This window comes from Urtica dioica, chromosome 3, assembly GCF_054948205.1.
Source record: "Urtica dioica subsp. dioica isolate 48M chromosome 3, U.dioica_male_clone48M_v1_H2, whole genome shotgun sequence".
In the NCBI taxonomy this organism is placed as follows: Eukaryota; Viridiplantae; Streptophyta; class Magnoliopsida; order Rosales; family Urticaceae; genus Urtica; species Urtica dioica.
Genome location: NC_142758.1, coordinates 2,241,649 through 2,262,387, shown reverse-complemented (window position 1 = coordinate 2,262,387; position 20,739 = coordinate 2,241,649). Strand labels below are relative to the sequence as shown.

The window sequence follows — 20,739 nt, the reverse complement described above, 5'->3', positions numbered from 1 at the left end:
AGGCCCTAGCGAACAAGGTCTTCGACCAACATCGTGAGGGATTAGGCATGTAGGACTACTCACATCTTCTTTGAGTCAAGTGGGAGTTTGTTGTCAATGGTGCCCACAAGAAGAGTAGTAGTATCTATTTATGTACATTTGATGTCATATAGTCTTACGAAGACTCTTGCTTGTAATTGCTTATTCATTATTAATAAAGTTGAAACGTTCATTCATTCTTCTTTGTTTGAAGCTTTATGATAAAACCTTAGTCTTTTAGTCCATAAACAAACTTAACAACTTACGAAGAGACAAATGTAGATTTGCATGAACAAACTCTTCGTAGTTTGCTTAAAACGATATATTCGCAATCTTAGGGTCAAAGGACTATTGACCTCAGTATGATTGTTAGAAGAATCTATGATGTCTGGTTATGAGGCATTGAGAGTTGGGGACTCTATAGTTCTTCTAGGTATCTTCCGAAGGTACTGAATTGACCAGTGCACTTCTAGAGACAATATAAGAACAAACCATTTAACCTCTTATGTCTCGAAGTCACTATGTATGAATTGCATCATGCTTACCTTAATCCTGAAATGAGACATGCCATTTCACACCTTAGTATTCTCATTTGAGAAAGTCAAAGTTCGGACTCACTATGTGATTCCAAACAAGGCCTATTGGTGAAGTACTAAGTTGTGAATATGTCATGAGTAACTTTGTGAAGTTCTCATAGATATGGAATTCATGTACAAGATTGCTGAAATGCAATGTATGTCACCTCATGCTTTGTTCCTTGGAGTGTGAATAAATGAACTGGCCAGTGTCCAAATTGAGTCCTGACTCTTTTGGATGAAACAATGTGACTTGTTAGCTCCTCGTCAATACATTGTTTCTAACTTATTCACAAGCGACAAAGGAGTTGAGGAAATAACAGCTAGAAGGGTAAAATGGTAATTTAGTAAATCCCGACTAGCTGATGACATTCATGAAGGGTAAACATAGATAATATTCAGTGGATCCGCTCATCATAATTAGGTTGAATTCTTGAGTAGAAAATAAATTCATTTGAACCGAGAGATTTTCAGTGTCAACTCTTTAGTGGAGTCAGTTGGCATTAAGCTAAACTTGGAAAAGGTTTGTGAACTTTTGAGTCCAAGTGTTTAGCTCAAGCTTTGTTCATTTGGGTCCATGAGGTCACTGTCACGAATCACATCGAGTAGGAATAGTTAAACTGAAAGCTAAGTCAAAACAAGAACGAGACAGTTTTACGAAAATTGTCAAAAGGGTATTTTTGTCCTTTTGGACATAGGACGAAATGAATGTCAATAAATTTTTTTGACAAGGTCATTTGATGACAAATGAAACTTAAAACACTCAGCCATTAATAGTTTATTGGGCCTTGAGGATTAATTTCATTTCATAGAATTTTACTTGAAAATTCTTAATGGGCTTTTCTTATGTTGTCATGAACAAATGAAGAAACATCTAGAAGCTCAAATTTCGTCCAACCCAAGGAAAATAAGGCTGAATTTCGTTCATGCCATAGTGGGAAAGAGAGTTTATTTTGTGCATTGATGTATGAAGATACTTGCCAAAAGAAAAAGAGGAAACAAATTTCCTTAAGAAGGAAAGTGCATTTTCGGCCAACTAAGAGGAAATCAAATGAGGAAACAAATCCTAAGCCTTCATGAGGCATGTTGGACGTGCAAGGCAATAGGAAAAGAGGAAACTACCTTTTGAAGGTAATCCTCCTCCTATAAATAGGAGCCTCATTCATCACATTTCATTCATCCAAGTTTAAGAGATTTGAGAGACTCTCTCTCTAGAACTTTGGCCGAACTCCTCTCTCTCTCTCTAGTTTATTTTCGATTTTGTTTTGGCACCTAGGTCCTCATTTGACCTAGAGTTTAGCTCTGCGACTTCAAGACTCGTTCTTAAGTCGTAGTGTTTAAAAGTGCCCACTCACTAATTCCTTTTCTCTCGAGTGATTTAGTGATAGAAACTTTCGTGGTTGCTCGAGGTGCCGAGGAAAGAAAGAGAGACGTGCTGCGAGGGGAGACGAGCGTTGCAAACTTTCCACAAGCTTCTTCAAAGTTCAAGCTTCAAGAAAGGTTAGTAAACTTCTAGCTCATATTGGTTTTTAATTACATGTACTTGCACTTGTCTAGGTTAGTAAAAACTGTTTTACTTGTAAAAGAAAATTTTTAAAATTCCGCCGCTTATCGAAGCGTTAATTATTTTCTCAAACCCTAGATCGATTCCAACAAATGGTATCAGAGCTATGGTCAAAGAGATGCATGTACATGTTTTTAAAATTATGAGCTTGAAAATCGTTTTCGAAAGTTTACTAATTTTGTGACAAGTTAGAATTGTAATCTTAGATTTTTTTTAATTTAATGCTCTTGTCTTTAAATCAAAAAGCATGTTGATTTTATATGAGTTTGGGATGTTTTTAAAACACATTAGAATCAGTTCTAAAAGTTTTTAATTTTTTATATTGAAAAACGTGTTTTAAAGGTTTGAGAAATTTCGGTAAATTTTGTGACTAGTTACTTTGTCTTTCTAGTTTCTTTTATTTACCGTATTCGTTTTATGCTTGTTGTTACTTCTTTTATTCTATGTTATTACCCTGCTAATAAAACACAAATAAAAGCTTTAAACAACATCTTAAAACGTTCCGTTACACTTGATTCTTTTTCGCACCTAAGTAGGACCAAGCTTTAATTTATTTCTTTTTCTTCGAGCTGGAGTAAACCCGCATTAAAAGTGGAAGAACTCTCTCCTCAGAAATCGAAATTTGATGATTCTTGAATTAAATTAAAGCTCTGTCTGTCCTCTGTCTAATGCCACCGGTTTCGGCTGAAAAGGACATCGGAGCCGCCAGATATGGCGATTTTACTCCGAGGTGCGCGGCTGTCTGAAACTCTAGTTTTTTTAGAAATCCGGATTTTCAAACCCCACTACCATGAGTTATAGAACTCAAATGAGAAAATTTTCTTGAGCAAAAATGTTTTTCATATGATTATAAACATGATGTGTAAGATTAAAATGTTTTGTTTTTTGAAAGTTTAATTGAAATTGAATCTTTACAAAACTAGTTTGAATTTTGAAAAACCGTTTTCACTTTCAAACTTGAAAATATTTTGTCATCCAAATCAAATAAATTTTCAAAATGTTTTCAAAACTATATCTATATCACATATGTTCAAAATCTATATGCTCTTGAAAATTTGAGTGGGAGGTCTCCTTGTAGACAAGCCGAAAAATAAAAAGATGTGTAATCTCAAACTTTCAAGTGTTCGAGTGGGTTGAAGTTCATACTTCCCTCACGCACTTTCCCAAAATAGAAAATAGGAAAAGATCAAGTATGTACCTTGTGCCTTTATGCACTAATACTGCTCTGAACATGTCGATCTAGGATTCTCTTCTAGTTGTCCGCTCTGTCGCTCTCTAACTAGGAAATCTGTTTCCGAACTTATAAGAGTCGATGAACCAACTCCAAAAACTAAGTGGGAGGGTTATACTTGTTGTTTGTAACCCACGATCTCCAACACTAATGAAAAGTGCAAGTGTCGCCAGACTAAGAGTCACCCTCGTGGCCTTCTCTTAAATGAGAGTACTCAAGGGCGCTTTGCACTGATCATTGCTCAATGAGCTAAATCCGAAAGTGAGACAATGAGACAAGACCTCCCCTCGGCGGATTGTTTTTCAAAGTCAATCTTTTGGACTAAGTGGTTGGTTACACACTTAGACTCAATCCCTAGTAATCCTCCCTCGAGGCCCTACGAAAGGATGTGAGTGATCAAACCAATTTACAAGGTGGCTAGTCAATGTTGATGTATTGACATCTTGGCTAAGCATTAATGATGTGTCATTTACTTATAAATGGAGATTTTTTGCGGCCTTCCCTCGAACGAGTAAATTATCGTTTGGTTTATAACACCTTTGGATTTTATAAAGTCTTAAACAAACTTAAATCCTAAACCAAAGACTAATCATAGACTTGTTTCAACTTTTATAGGCAATATGTCTCCCAACTCTCTCTCTTTCATTCTTTCCTCGAACAAACTCGAAAACGAAAACTACATAGACTCGAAACGTAACCTCGAGATAATACCTACCGTTAACAAGCACAAATGGGTACTCACCACCCATGTCCTCCTCTGACGAATGATGATTCAACTCAAGAGGACAATGACGCCTTAGCGGCCTGGCTTCGATCCGATGAGATTGTGAGGTGCTATATCTTAGCAACTATGAACAATATGCTGAAAAAGCAACATCGTGACATCGAGACTGCCGCCGACATGCTCTACAATCTCCTTGAGATGTTTGGAGGGCAAAGGCGTCAAACAAGGCAACAAGCAGTCCGACAGTTTATGAACTGTCATATGAAGGCTAGGACTCATGTTAGAGACTTTATGATACTGATAATTAGTTTTCTATATAAAATGGAAATCCTAGGATCTGAGATTGATGGGAAGAATGTCATAGATGTGATCTTAGAAACTCTCCCCGCATCTCTTGATACCTCCATGATGAACTACTCCATTAACAAGCTAGAGTACACTGTTACCAAGCTTATGGAGGAACTTCACACTGCTGTAGGTCTCACTAAGAGAAAGAGGAATCAAGGAGAAGCACATGCTACTGAGCAAAAAGGCCTCCGCCTCTGGAACTAAGAAGAGATCTCACAAGGCCGATAAAGAGAACTGTCCCGCCTATCTCAAAGCAAAGGAACATAGTATTGTACTAGTTACCGAAGCATGCTTAGTAGCTGATAATGTATCAACGTGGATTCTTGACTCCGCTGCTACTAACCATATTTGTTGTTCCTTGAATGGTTTCAAGAAAACCAAAAGCTTAGAGGAAGGCGAGTTCTGTTTCAAATGGGGTGATGGGAGCCTGGTGTCTGCAAAGGCTGTGGGATCCGTGACGCTGTCTTTTGAAGACCGGCTTTAAACTTGAATAATGTTTATTTTGTTCCTACCTTTGGGAAGAACTTAATATCCGTTGCTCGTCTTCGTGAACAAGATTATTGTTTAAAGTTCATTAAGAATGGAATTCGTATTTCGTTTCCTTCTAATTCTTTTGTCACTGATGCATGTATGAAGAATGCTCTTTTCTACATCTATCCCACTCAACCTTCTCTTTTAGACACCGAAATAGATAACGATCTAATTAGGGAGCCAAAGAGGATCAAACTTTCTGAATCCTCCGATCTAACAAAATCAACATACCTATGGCACTTGAGACTTGGTCATATCAGTCTAGATAGGATTAAGAGACTTGTGAGGGATGGTCCACTCCAAGCCTCTGCAATAGGTTCACTACCTACTTGTGAATCCTGCATAGAAGGAAAAATGACTAAGCGACCTTTCTCCGATAAGGGTCGAAGAGCCACTGAGTTGCTGGAACTAATACATTCTGATGTATGTGGTCCGCTCAACCAACAGGCACGTGGAGGATACGAATACTTCGTTACCTTCACTGATGATTACTCAAGATATGGGTTTGTCTATTTGCTCAAACACAAATCCGAGACCTTTAACGTATTTAAGGTCTTTAGGGCTTTAGTGGAAAAGCAAACTGGCAAAGTGATCAAAACCCTTCGATCCGATCGAGGTGGTGAGTATATGTCTGGAGAGTTTGATGACTTTCTTAAAGAAGAAGGTATCACTTCTCAGCTTACCGCACCTGGCACACCTCAACAAAACGGAGTGTCAGAGAAAAGAAACCGAACTCTTATGGAGATGGTTAGATCAATGATGAGTTACTCATCACTCCCGCTTTCCTTTTGGGGATATGCCCTCGAAACAGCCGCTTACGTTCTGAACCAAGTTCCGTCTAAAACGGTTCCTGGTACTCCTTATGAACGATGGACTGGCCGTAAAGTGAATCTTGGCCGCATCCGAATTTGGGGTTGCCCTGCACACGTGCTGAGGCAAAAGACTAGCAAGTTGGCTAGTAGGTCAGAATTGTGCCTGTTTGTAGGATATCCGAAGGAAACCAAAGGTTTTACTTTCTATAGTCCCGAGGACGATAAGACTTTCGTTAGCACGAATGCTCGTTTCCTCGAGGAGGACTTTATGAAAGATGCAAAACCTAGAAGCAAAATTGTGCTTGAAGAAAAGTTGGGTGAGGAAGCTTCTACCTCATCTGTAAGAACTGTTCTTACCCCAACTGAAACACAACCTAACTCATCAGAATCTCGTCAAGTAGTACTTCGACGTAGTGGGAGGGCTGTTCAACAGCCTGACAGGTACATGTCTTATGGAGACTCTCTTGTAGCCGTCTCCGACATGGATGACCATGTTTCCTATAGCCAAGCGATGGCTTGTTCTGAATCAAACCTTTGGCTTGACGCCATGAAAGTTGAAATGCACTCGATGTATGTCAACAAAGTCTGGAAACTTGTAGACCTTCCTGAAGGGATTAAACCCGTAGGGTGTAAGTGGATATACAAGAAGAACAGGGGTCCTGATGGGAACGTTGAGACGTTCAAAGCACGACTTGTGGCGAAGGGTTATACCCAACAAGAAGGGATTGACTATGAAGAAACCTTCTCGCCAGTCGCGATGCTTAAATCCATCCGCATACTCCTATCCATAGCTGCAGCTCTCGACTATGAGATCCGGCAAATGGATGTCAAGACAGCCTTTCTGAATGGCAATCTTGACGAGCGCATTTACATGGCTCAACCAGACGGTTTCGTGGATAAAGATCAAGAGACCAAGGTTTGTGAGTTTCTTAAATCCATTTATGGACTAAAGCAAGCATCTAGGTCATGGAATAATAGATTCGATGAAACTGTAAAGAGCTTTGGCTTTGAGCAGTCAATAGACGAGCCTTGTGTTTACAAGTTAATACACGAAGGTAAAGTTGTGTTTCTGGTACTATATGTCGATGATATACTTCTCATTGGTAATAACGTGGGTAAGTTATCTGAGGTTAAGGTCTGGCTAGCAAAGCAATTCGATATGAAGGATCTAGGAGAAGCCGCGTACATTCTGGGGATCCAAATATTTCGAGATAGGAAAAACCGGACCCTGTCGCTCTCTCAAGCATCTTATATTGATAAGGTGATGGATCACTTCTCGATGCAAGACTGCAAGAGGGGTCAAACACCCTTTAGGCATGGAGTTTCACTCTCTAAGGACCAGTCTCCCAAGACTGCACAAGAGATTGAAGACATGAGGAAGATTCCTTACGCCTCTGCCGTAGGAAGCCTCATATATGCTATGCATTGCACTAGACCTGACATCTGTTTCGCCGTTGGCGTAGTTAGTCGTTTCCAATCCAACCCTGGACCCGAGCACTGGATTGCTGTTAAGCATGTTCTTAAGTATCTTCGAAGAAGTAGCAACTTGATGCTTACATACTCAGGTACTGACCTGACTATCACGGGATATACCGACTCCGATTTTCAAGCGGATAAGGATTCCAGGAAATCCACTTCAGGATCTGTGTTCATCCTTAATGGTGGAGCTGTTGTGTGGAGAAGTATTAAGGAATCTTGCATTGCTGACTCCACAATGGAAGCAGAATATGTGGCTGCTTGTGAAGCATCCAAAGAGGCTGTATGGCTTAGAAAATTCCTTAAGTATTTGGAAGTTGTTCCAAACGTCGACGAGCCCATGACCCTTTATTGTGATAATAGTGGGGCTGTCGCTAACTAAAAGGAACCTCGAAGCCATAAGCGCTCTAAGCATATAGAGAGGAAATACCATTTGATTTGAGAGATCGCGCAGCGCGGAGACGTGGAGGTGAAGTAGATCTCTGGCAGATCCATTCACCAAGGCCCTAGCGAACAAGGTCTTCGACCAACATCGTGAGGGATTAGGCATGTAGGACTACTCACATCTTCTTTGAGTCAAGTGGGAGTTTGTTGTCAATGGTGCCCACAAGAAGAGTAGTAGTATCTATTTATGTACATTTGATGTCATATAGTCTTACGAAGACTCTTGCTTGTAATTGCTTATTCATTATTAATAAAGTTGAAACGTTCATTCATTCTTCTTTGTTTGAAGCTTTATGATAAAACCTTAGTCTTTTAGTCCATAAACAAACTTAACAACTTACGAAGAGACAAATGTAGATTTGCATGAACAAACTCTTCGTAGTTTGCTTAAAACGATATATTCGCAATCTTAGGGTCAAAGGACTATTGACCTCAGTATGATTGTTAGAAGAATCTATGATGTCTGGTTATGAGGCATTGAGAGTTGGGGACTCTATAGTTCTTCTAGGTATCTTCCGAAGGTACTGAATTGACCAGTGCACTTCTAGAGACAATATAAGAACAAACCATTTAACCTCTTATGTCTCGAAGTCACTATGTATGAATTGCATCATGCTTACCTTAATCCTGAAATGAGACATGCCATTTCACACCTTAGTATTCTCATTTGAGAAAGTCAAAGTTCGGACTCACTATGTGATTCCAAACAAGGCCTATTGGTGAAGTACTAAGTTGTGAATATGTCATGAGTAACTTTGTGAAGTTCTCATAGATATGGAATTCATGTACAAGATTGCTGAAATGCAATGTATGTCACCTCATGCTTTGTTCCTTGGAGTGTGAATAAATGAACTGGCCAGTGTCCAAATTGAGTCCTGACTCTTTTGGATGAAACAATGTGACTTGTTAGCTCCTCGTCAATACATTGTTTCTAACTTATTCACAAGCGACAAAGGAGTTGAGGAAATAACAGCTAGAAGGGTAAAATGGTAATTTAGTAAATCCCGACTAGCTGATGACATTCATGAAGGGTAAACATAGATAATATTCAGTGGATCCGCTCATCATAATTAGGTTGAATTCTTGAGTAGAAAATAAATTCATTTGAACCGAGAGATTTTCAGTGTCAACTCTTTAGTGGAGTCAGTTGGCATTAAGCTAAACTTGGAAAAGGTTTGTGAACTTTTGAGTCCAAGTGTTTAGCTCAAGCTTTGTTCATTTGGGTCCATGAGGTCACTGTCACGAATCACATCGAGTAGGAATAGTTAAACTGAAAGCTAAGTCAAAACAAGAACGAGACAGTTTTACGAAAATTGTCAAAAGGGTATTTTTGTCCTTTTGGACATAGGACGAAATGAATGTCAATAAATTTTTTTGACAAGGTCATTTGATGACAAATGAAACTTAAAACACTCAGCCATTAATAGTTTATTGGGCCTTGAGGATTAATTTCATTTCATAGAATTTTACTTGAAAATTCTTAATGGGCTTTTCTTATGTTGTCATGAACAAATGAAGAAACATCTAGAAGCTCCTTCTAGAAGCTCAAATTTCGTCCAACCCAAGGAAAATAAGGCTGAATTTCGTTCATGCCATAGTGGGAAAGAGAGTTTATTTTGTGCATTGATGTATGAAGATACTTGCCAAAAGAAAAAGAGGAAACAAATTTCCTTAAGAAGGAAAGTGCATTTTCGGCCAACTAAGAGGAAATCAAATGAGGAAACAAATCCTAAGCCTTCATGAGGCATGTTGGACGTGCAAGGCAATAGGAAAAGAGGAAACTACCTTTTGAAGGTAATCCTCCTCCTATAAATAGGAGCCTCATTCCTCACATTTCATTCATCCAAGTTTAAGAGATTTGAGAGACTCTCTCTCTAGAACTTTGGCCGAACTCCTCTCTCTCTCTCTCTAGTTTATTTTCGATTTTGTTTTGGCACCTAGGTCCTCATTTGACCTAGAGTTTAGCTCTGCGACTTCAAGACTCGTTCTTAAGTCGTAGTGTTTAAAAGTGCCCACTCACTAATTCTTTTTCTCTCGAGTGATTTAGTGATAGAAACTTTCGTGGTTGCTCGAGGTGCCGAGGAAAGAAAGAGAGACGTGCTGCGAGGGGAGACGAGCGTTGCAAACTTTCCACAAGCTTCTTCAAAGTTCAAGCTTCAAGAAAGGTTAGTAAACTTCTAGCTCATATTGGTTTTTAATTACATGTACTTGCACTTGTCTAGGTTAGTAAAAACTGTTTTACTTGTAAAAGAAAATTTTTAAAATTCCGCCGCTTATCGAAGCGTTAATTATTTTCTCAAACCCTAGATCGATTCCAACACCTTTTGGGATAGGTCCTGCCCGTAGTCCGCATGACGTTCACGAGGTCTCACACAGTCTTTGTCGGAGATTGACTCTGTGGTGGTCATGAATGATTCATTTCCTTGTATTCTGTTGTCGCCGTTTGTAATTATGAGGGGTGGTTTTCCACCATATAACAAATAGATTGATGAAAATATTTTTTAAATGATATCATAATTTTCTCTCAGAGTATATTTAGAACGAGTAGTTTCTCTATATTTGGTATCAATTGCGATCTTTACTTTATAACAAGATTTGAACAATATAAAGTATTCAAAAAATATTTTTTTAACTTTTATGATATTAAAGTTATTGGTTTCAAGATATACTAAGGAAAAAAAAGTTTATTTAACCTTTCGAATATTCTTATGCTATGATGAATATTCTAATATAGATGGCTAATATTTATTTTTTAAAATTAAAAAGACTAAAGATATGTTTTCCAAAAAGATGATAGTATGTCAATGGTAACAATCAATTTTTTAAAAAACAATTTTTTAAAAAATAATTATTTTCTTGTAGGATAACGTTCACGACTCCGGTTATCTTTGTTTTCACAATAATATGAATGAATATATTAACGTATTATTTGAGAGTATCTATGTCCCAAGAAAGATGTAATAGAGTTAGATAAATTTGATTACATAAACTATTTAAATCTGATTTCTTTGAAATAGTTGGTACATATAGTTGGTGTTGGTTTCATAGAAATTATCAAATTAGTTGACTAATGTTAGGAGTCTCTAGAATAGAAGCTAACGAGACTTGTAAAAGTCGCGAGTTGCTCATCCCATTACCAATTCGTTTTGAGATGGAAATCTATGATACTTTTACGTGGTATCATAACAAGCTTAGTTGGCATCCGATCTAAGTCATTGAGATTCAGCTCAAGATAATGATTCATTCTTTAACAAACCTTTATTTTGTGGAGGCATGTCAATTCTCCATGAAAAAGATAATGAACAAGTTTATAAATGTTATGGGTTGCTTCTCTCATTACTCTTACTTAGTATTCCAATTTCGGTTCAATGTAGTTTGCATGGACTAATTTTACCATCAAAATTTACCACTCTAGGCAGTGTCGGCCTTGGGCTAAGGCTGGCTAGGCCCAGGCCTAGGGCTCCATATTTGGATGGGCCCAAAACAAAAATTATGTATTTAATCTGCTCTCCGCCTCCGCGCGACCCAAACGAACGACAGAACTAGTCTTTCACTGCGCGCGACCCAAGACAAGCCTCTCCTCCGCGCCGTCTCCTCCGCCTCCGCGCGACCTAAACGACCCTCTCCTCCGCGCCATCTCTTCCACCTCCACACGACCCAGACGAACGCCGAACGCGCCATCTCCGCACGACCCAAATGACCCTCTCCTCCGCGCCGTATCCTCCGCCTCCGCGCGACCCAAACGACCCTCTCCTCCGCGCCATCTCCTCCGCCTCCGCGCGACCCAGACGAACGCAAAACGCGCCATCTCCGCGCGACCCAAACGAACGAGCATCTCCGCCTCCGCGCCACCCAAACAAGCCTCTCCTCCGCGCCATCTCCTCCGTGCCGTGTCAAGTCCGACCGAGCCCTGCTAAATCAAGGTGAGGAATTAGAAAATTCTACCCAAATTTTTACTTGAAAATTAGGGATTTGAAATATTGAGAATGGTTTAAAGAAAATAGTTATGAGCTTGGCTGATCCAGTGATCCTTCTGCAACTGAAAATTGTAAATCAAAATATATAGATGATAAATCAAAAGTAACAATATAATACTGCATATAATTAACTTTCTCATATTATCAGTCTGCAAAAAAGTATAGATGATAACTATTTTTATGTATGTAAAAACGTATGCTTTTATGTATGTATGGATTTGAAATATTGAGCCCTGGCTGATCCTTCTCTCTGGTTTGGATATATGTGAAAATTAGGGATTTGAATGGATATGAGCTTGACCTGGCTGCTTGGATTTGAGTTTGAGTACACAGGACAATTAGAATTCGCGTGTGAGCTTGGCTGCTTGGATTTGAGTTTGAGTATACACAGGACAATTAGAACTGGAATTTGAGTTTCAGTGTACATATCAAGCAATTAGAATTTGCTTTAATCTCATTCGTCAAGTGAGTATACAGAAATTAGAATTTGTATTTCATTATACTTTTTTTTGCATTTTATATATTTATTAACTTATTTTTAATTGTTTTCACCAGTTAATTTAAAGAGATCCATTAGAAGATACAAGTAGGGTGCAGAAAAAAGAAAAGAAAAAGAGAAAAAAGAAGTTTTACATAAGAGTCAAATTGGTTCTCTCGATAAGTATTTTAAAAAAGATATGGTTACGGATGAAACAAGAGCTGAAGTCGGGATTGAGAACGAACAAACTAGTCAAAACTAGAACGAGAACGAATAAACTAGTCAAAACGAGAATGAGAACGAGAACGAGAACAAGAACGAGAATGAGACCCCGAATGAGAAGGATAAAGAAAAAGAACACGATAATGAAATAGGTTCCATTTGTTTTAACGAGGATGATCCGGCGAATTGGAAGCAAATAAATCAAAGTCTTATCGATTTTCTTGTTGAAAAAGGTCCTAAAAGAAACATTGATATGAGATTTCCTAAAGATGAGTCTGATAGAAGTTTCTCTTCAAGTCATTATTGGCGAGTTTTACCGAATGGAGAGAGACAAGACAGAAGGTGGTTGGTGTATTCAACTTCAGTCGATAAAGTTTTTTGCTTTTGCTGTAAGTTATTTGCAACGAATCGTCATAATGTAGGCCTCTTAGGTGATGGAGGTATAAATGATTTGCATAATAATTCTGCACGACTTTATAGCCACGAGAAAAGTAAGTTACACGTTGACGCTATGGCTAATTGGGTGGATTTGGAAAAAAAAAAGGCTTAAACAAGTGTCAACCATTGATTCGAGTTTACAAGAACATATCAACAAAGAAAAAGAACATTGGAAACAGGTTCTACAAAGGATACTTGATGTTTTAAAAAGGCTTGGGAGAAATGATTTGGCATTTCGCGGGGATAATGAAAAAATATATGAAGAGAGGAATGGGCTTTTTCTACAGATGATAGAATTGCTTGCAGAGTTTGATCCCACGATGCAAGAACATGTTCGCCGTATCTCGAAAAATGAAATTAATTATCATTATTTGAGTCACAAAATTCAAAATGAATTGATTCAATTGATGGCAAACGAGGTGAAACTCTCAATTATTTCTACAATCAAAGAAGCAAAATATTTTTCGGTTATACTTGATTGTACGCCGGATATTAGCAATGAAGAAAAAATGTCTCTAGTAGTGAGGTGTGTGAATATTTCCAAAAATCCAATTGTGGTTGAAGAATTTTTTATAGAGTTCATAAAGGTAGATGACACTTCAGGACTTGGACTCTTTAATGAACTTCTTCATGTTTTGGAGGCTCTTCATCTTAATGTTGATGACATAAGAGGGCAGGGATATGATAACGGTGCTAACATGAAAGGAAAAAATAAAGGTGTACAAAGTAGAATGCTTGAAAAGAATCCTAGAGCATTTTATTCACCTTGTGTTTGTCATTCTCTAAATCTTATGCTTTGTGATATGGCTAATTATTGTCCCAAAGCTGTGTCATTTTTCGGTGTCATACAACGAATATACACATTATTCTCAGCTTCTACGAAGAGATGGAAAGTCTTTAATGATCATGTGAAAGGTCTCACTGTCAAGCCATTGTCGGAAACACGTTGGGAAAGTCGCATTGATAGCGTTAAAGCAGTAAGATACCAAGCACCGCAGATAAAAGAAGCTTTAATGTTTTTGGCAAATAGTAATGAAGATGCCAAGACAAAAAGTGATGCTGAGACTTTAGCCGTATACAATATCCAGAATTATGAGTTCTTGTTGGCATTAATTATTTGGCATGATCTGTTATTTGTTGTTAACAACGTGAGCAAATTTCTCCAAACTAAAGATATGAAAATGGATGTTGCCATCAAAGAATTAGAAAGTCTACTTGGCTTTTTGAAACAATACAGGGAAATTGGATATGATCAAGCTAAATTGCAAGCTACAACGATAGCAATTGAGATGGATATAGAGCCCGTGTTCATTGAAAAACGAAGAGCACAAAGGAAAAGACAATTTGATGACAACGCTAGTGACGCGCTCTCACAATCCGAGGAAGAGTCCTTCAAAATTAACTATTTTTTCTACATTGTTGATCAAGCTATATCGTCATTCCATAGCAGGTTAGATTATTTAATATTATTATTCAATACTTACTATATCAACAAATATTTTTGTTCATAATTAATTGTCATAATTATCTTTATCAATAGGTTTGTACAGTTTCAGGATTTTGAAAAACAGCTCGGGCTTTTATTTGATTTGAAGAAATTAAAGGTCGCCGATAAACACACTTTAAAGAGTTTTTGCGACAATCTTGCATCATCGATGGAGCATAATGAGATTTCAGATTTAGACAAGAATGATCTCTTCAAGGAACTGGAAATGTTGAGCCGTAGTGTCCCGGAAGATATAAACATAAAGGACTTGGATTGCATTTATCCAAATGCGTGGATCGCTTACAGAATTATGCTAACTTTACCGGTCACGTTTGCCCATGCAGAAAGAAGCTTCTCCAAGTTAAAATTGATCAAGTCTTATCTTCGTTCAATTATGTCGCAAGAAAGATTGAGCGGTTTAGCTACTCTGTCTACTGAAAAAGATATGGTCGAGAAACTTGATTATACGAATTTGATTAGTACTTTTGCATCTAAAAGTGTTAGACATGTTATGTTTTGATGAATGAAAAACTTGATTATAATTTTTTTGTCTCATATTTAATTTTTTATTGTTATCAAAAGGCCCCAAAATGTTTATTCACCTTAGGGCCCCGGATGAGTTCGGGCCGGCCCTGACTCTAGGTATGTAAGATAAACAATGCAAGGATAGTACAACAGAATCACTTGTTTTTTATGTTAGAACACAGCATCAAAATATTTTCTTAGTAGACCTCAAGATTAAAGTCGGTACCCATCATTGACCGGTGATTCTATTTTACAGTAGTAATGGCGGTTGATGGAAATGTAGATGGATATTTTATAGTATTGACTTCGAAATTCTTTGGTTCGCAACATCAATTTATAGTATCGACTTCGAATTCAGTCCAACTTTCAGTTGCAGGAGGGTGGCTGCTGCAAGAAAAAAACTGGCAAAACATATGCAGCATTCATTCATTTATCACACAACCACATAAGAAATGAATCTCTAGTCATGCCAAATTCTAAAAAGAAAAACAAAAACATCAGTCTGAATTCCCATTAAGTCTGTCAATAACGGTGATGAGACCGTGAGTCCCAAGCTTGCCGTCCCCATTGGCCACCATAGCCGAGAACAACTGCTTACAAATGGCCGCACCGGGCAATACAACGACTCTCTCGTCGCCTTCTCCGCCTCCGACGAAACCCACTCCCATACCCAAGTCCTTGACCATATACTCCGCAAACCCGCCCGGCCCAAAGTCCCGATCCACCATCCTCTCCCCGAAGAGCTCCATCACCGCCGACCCGGCCGCCCCGCCCCGAACGGCGCCGAGGAACCTCTTCCGGTCCAGCCCGACCCGACCCGACCCGCGAACGCCAGCCCCTCGCTCAGCCCCAGCAGGCTGCCGCCCACCGCGATCTGGTTCGCGATCTTGCAGCTCTGCCCGCAGCCGGGCCCGCCGACGCGCGAGGCCTGCCCGAGGACGCCGAACACCGGGGCGAGCCACGTCACCACGCCCTCGTCGCCTCCGGCGAGGACGGCCAGCCTGCCCTCCCTGGCGCCGGCGTCGCCGCCGGAGACCGGAGCGTCGACGGACCAGCAGCCGCGGGCGGGCGCGCGCGGCGGAGGAGATCTACCGGGCCAGCGCGGGGCTGCTGCTGGTGCAGTCGACGGCGACGCAGCCCGGGGAGAGGGCGGAGAGGAGTTTCTCTAAGACAATCTGTCGAACATCTGGTGGGTGGCCGAGCATGGTGAAGACGACGTCGCAGGAGGCGGCGAGGGAGAGGAGGGAGTCGGCGACGATGGCTCCCTGGGATCGGAGGAGATGGGATTTGGATGGGTCGCGGGCGAAGACGGTGACGGAGTAGCCGGCGGAGAGGAGTCGGGAGGCCATGGCGCCGCCCATCACGCCGATGCCGATCCACCCGATTCGGGTCTGGCCTGGACTTATGGGGATTGGGTAAGGATTCCTTGCCATCATCACACACGGAGAGGAACAGATCGCGGTGCTCCCAAATGGAAATTGTAACGAGGAATCATTACAACTGCAAAGGTTAAGTTTTTTTTTTTACTAAGTGGAGTGAGTAACTTGTTTTAAAAAGAAACTTTCGAGCAACCAAGTCCCTTTAAGCTTTAAAAGTTAAGTTTTGAAAACATATATATAATAATAATTATTATTATTATAAGTAAATAAGTCATCAAAATTTAGATTTGTCAAATAGAGGATTTTTTTATAAATTTTAAATAAATAATCATTAAGAATTAGCACAAATGAAGTTCAAAATGTGTTATAGATCAAAGTTCAAAATCAGTTTTGAAATCAACTTATTCATTTTGGGCCAAATTTTCTTTTGGGCATTGTAGCAAAATAGTCACTTTGAAACTATAGATTTTGTTTTTAGCCTATGTTTCATAACTTTTAGGGAAATAGCCAACGTACTTATGTGTCAATAATTAATAGACTAATTTGCCCTTTTACTTAATCAAATGGAAATAATGAATATAATTATATCAAATAATAGGCAATAATAATATAAAATAACAGACAATTTCAAAATTGTTATACGTGGCGCGCTAATCTAGAACGGCTCACCAATAGGACGTTACTGTTGGGAACCTGTCAACACGGATAATAAACGTAAATTACTGGAAATTATCTCATTCTCCACATTCATTTAAGTAATTTGAATGGAAATAAATGGAAATAACTGTAAATAAATCATCTGTAAACAACACACTCAGTACTATTTTTTATAAAACCAGATCTGAGATCTGGGTTGAAAAAAAAACCCAGATCTGGTTTCGAGGAGAGAGAAAGAGAGATGTAGCGGTGGAGTCGCTCATCTGGCAGGCGGAGGAGAACCGCACGGCACTGCTGCGGGCCCACCGGCAGCGGCGCGTCTCCGTCGGGGGCCGGTCGTCCCAGACGCTCCTGCGCAAGGCCGCCCGCGAGACCAAGTACTGGAGCGCGTGCGCACCGCCATCCACCAGAAGCGCGCCACCGCCGACAAGAAGCGCCTCGCCCTCCTCGACGCCGACCGCCGCCGCGCCCGCGTCTCCCGCGTCCTCCGCGTCGCCAACTCTTCGGTGTTTCTGATGCCGTCGGGGATGCTCGGGATGTTGCTCTCTCTGGTCGACGTGTTGCCTCTGTTCTCGAACACGGGTTGGGGTCAGAACGCGAATCTGGCGTTCTTGAAGAACCACATGGGAGCGAATTTCGTGAAGAGGCCAAAGCCTTGGGCCGCGATCGTGGACCCTAAAAACGTTCACTCCGGCGATTTCTTGGCGGTCTCGAAGATCCGCGGGCGGTGGGGCGGGTTCGAGACGCTGGAGGAATGTGCGCGCTGTCATTAAATTTGACAAAAATTGGTCATGGGAAAAAAATAAGAGATCTTGAGAGTTGAGATTCGCTTTCCCACGTGAGAGATTTTGACACAAGTTGGTGATATGGGCACTATAGCACGTGGATACTAGGTTCAAAATCTGATAACTGCCTCCTACGTATTAGGAACTATTAACGCACAAAAAAAGGAAAAAAAATATGCTAATTAAAAAACTGCCTTAATTATTGATGACAAAAAAGTAAAAAATATTTTGCCACCTATTACGTTTGGCTATTTCCCTAAAAATCTCCAAACATAGGCTAGATCCCAAACCAAACGTTTTAGGTGACCTAGTTACTTAGAAAACTCTTTTCTTTTATAGTCAAAATATTGTATTTGAGCACACACTAAGAGCAACTACAATGCATCTCTAAATTGAAGATAGAGATAGAGATGACGTTGCAATACATCTTCAAACATATCTCTATTCTTCATATTTAGAGATGAATTGAATAGTGTATCTCTAAATATAGAGATGCACTATTCCATCTCTATATTTGCCCAAAAACTATAAAAAATTATATTAGTAGCCCAAAATTTAATTTATAACTATAATTTAATACTTTATATGTATTATGTATCTATTTGTAAATTATGTGTATTATAAAAAATATTAATCAAAAAACAAATCGAACTTGAAAAAAGAAATTAAAATTACTACAATGGAAATCACAATATTTTACATAGACAATTAAAAAAACATCAAGACATTTAAAAATGACATAATTAAAAAACTTAAGTCACAATACTACATAGACAACAAACAAAAAAAAAAAAAAAAAAAAAAAAAAAAAAAAAAGAGATCAAGACACAAATATAAACTCAAAGACACAATAAATAAAAACAAACTACTTAGACTTATATGAAAGTCTAATAGTTCGGAAAATCACTTCCAGAATCTCCAATATTATCCCAAACACATTCGTGGAATTAGAAGTATCAGATTGTTGTAGTTGTTTCTCACATATTTTATGTGTAACACGTGCTTGTTCTTGAATAATATAAGCACGTCGGCGTGGATCAGAAATAGTATTTGGGTCTTGTATCATGATTTTGATCTCCATATCTTTCTTTCTGGGCTCCATGTCTTCCGTTTTCATTTCCAAGAGACGACGTGCAATTTCCAACTGTTGCTGCTGAGCTTCTAATTGTGTTTGCTTTTGATGGTTGCTCTGTTTCAATAACTCTTTTAGTTCGTCATCGCGTTCTCTTTGTAATTTTTCACTAGCTGAAGTCTCTTGGTGCAATTTTCTCTTAAGTTTTACCTTTTTCACCCCAGTTGGTTGAGTTGCGAACCACCAGATGTGTCGTCATCTAAATTAATTGAAAAAGAGGAAATTCCCAGACTTGTCTCACACAATTTTTCAATTTTTTTTCAGCACAACAATTATAATATGCATTCGGCATCTAAGAGAGTCAGGGGTACGATACTCCATAGATTCACAAAAATTTTCTTGGATGCGACCCCATAAACATTCGGCATTATTAAACCTACCGGATATAGGGTCTTGTGAAATTTCTAAGTAGGCCATATAAAGGGATATATCTTCTGAACTAGAATAACCAGAACCTCGACCTTCCATTTTTAGGATGGAAGGCAAGTGTTTGGAATGGAAGTGAATTTTTTGAGACAAGCTTGTATTTCATAATGGAAGTGAATGTTATGAAAAGGCTTGTATCTCTGAATGGAAGTGAATGTTATGAAATAGCTTGTATTTATAGAAAAAGTATGAAGTAGACAAACGAATCTCGTTCTTTGGATTAGATTTCTTTATCTCAACTATCACATTTGGATTGGATTTCCTTATCTTATCTATGAATTAATATCTTGTGGTGTGTTTTATTTATTTTTATTAATATAATGCATTTACTTATGTTGTAGTGTGTTTATTTTATTTTATTACGAAATGTAATATTTTAATTTATGTACTCTATTTTCAATTAATATATTGTCATATTTATGTAATTAATGAATATATTTATGTAATTAATGAATATTTTCAAACGTTGGCTAAATAGCTATCTCAAAGTGTAAATATGGCTATATACCTAATGAATTCATATATATAACTGAAAAAACAATTTTCTAGTCAACCTCCATTCAGGTATTGTCATTTAAATTTTCTAGAATTAAGCTACTAGCCACAAAGTTCGATCTAAAATCATGAAAAGTTTCGATGATATATATATATATATATATATATATATATATATATTTGTTTTAACACTTGATATTGGTAAATCCACAGGAAAAACTGGCCAACCAACAAACATCCTCTCATGGTCCACGAGGCTAAGAATCGCCAAGGGAACGGCGAGAGGATTGGCCTATCTCCACGAATGTAGCCCATGGAGACATCAAGCCCTCGAACATACTCCTCGACAACGAGTTCGAGCCACACATCTCCGATTTCGGCCTAAACAGACTCATCAGCATCACCGGCAACAATCCCTCCTCCGGGGGATTCATCGGTGGTGCCTTGCCCTACCTCCAATCGGCCCAGCCCGAGAAATCCAACAATTACAAAGCGCCCGAGTCCCGTGCCCCCGGAGCTAGGCCGGGCCAAAAGTGGGACGTGTATTCTTTTGGGGTCGTTTTGCTCGAGTTGCTCACGGGCAAGTCTCCCGAGCTTTCGCCCACCTCGTCGAACTCGTTGGAGATTCCCGACCTAGTGAGGTCGGTGAGGAAAGGGTTCGAGGAGGAAACTCCGCTATCGGACATGGTTGACCCTATCTTGCTTCAAGAATTACATGCCAAAAAAGAGGTGATTGCGGTTTTTCATGTGGCATTGGCTTGTACCGAGGCCGACCCCGATTTATACTTTTGGCCCATTTATACTTTGCACTTTTTGCCCATTTTTCAAAAAAATTACTTGAAAATTTATACTTTTGGCCCAATTTTTATAAAATTTTTACAATCAAGCCCCCCCTGAATTTTTTTTTTCAAATTAGCCCCCCCTGGTTGGCATTTCTGGCTCCGTCACTGGAGGCCGACCCCGAGATCCGACCTCGGATGAAAACAGTGTCGGAGAATCTCGAGAGGATCGGCTAA

General features: G+C 39.2%; 1 protein-coding gene and 2 pseudogenes across 1 annotated transcript; 2 read left to right on the top strand and 1 right to left on the bottom strand.

The window, feature by feature from the left end:
* The first annotated feature begins 12,669 nt into the window (after positions 1-12,669).
* On the top strand, positions 12,670-14,844 carry LOC149402019 (uncharacterized). The gene is made up of 3 exons (XM_089609417.1): positions 12,670-12,742; positions 13,712-14,288; positions 14,379-14,844. Exons 1-3 carry the CDS (start codon positions 12,670-12,672, stop codon positions 14,842-14,844), a joined length of 1,116 nt encoding a protein of 371 aa, XP_089465543.1.
* A 407-nt stretch (positions 14,845-15,251) lies between these two features.
* On the bottom strand, positions 15,252-16,518 carry LOC149402018 (putative 3-hydroxyisobutyrate dehydrogenase-like 2, mitochondrial pseudogene; annotated as a pseudogene).
* Positions 16,519-19,851: 3,333 nt separating this feature from the next.
* Positions 19,852-20,739, top strand: LOC149402017 (receptor protein kinase-like protein ZAR1; annotated as a pseudogene).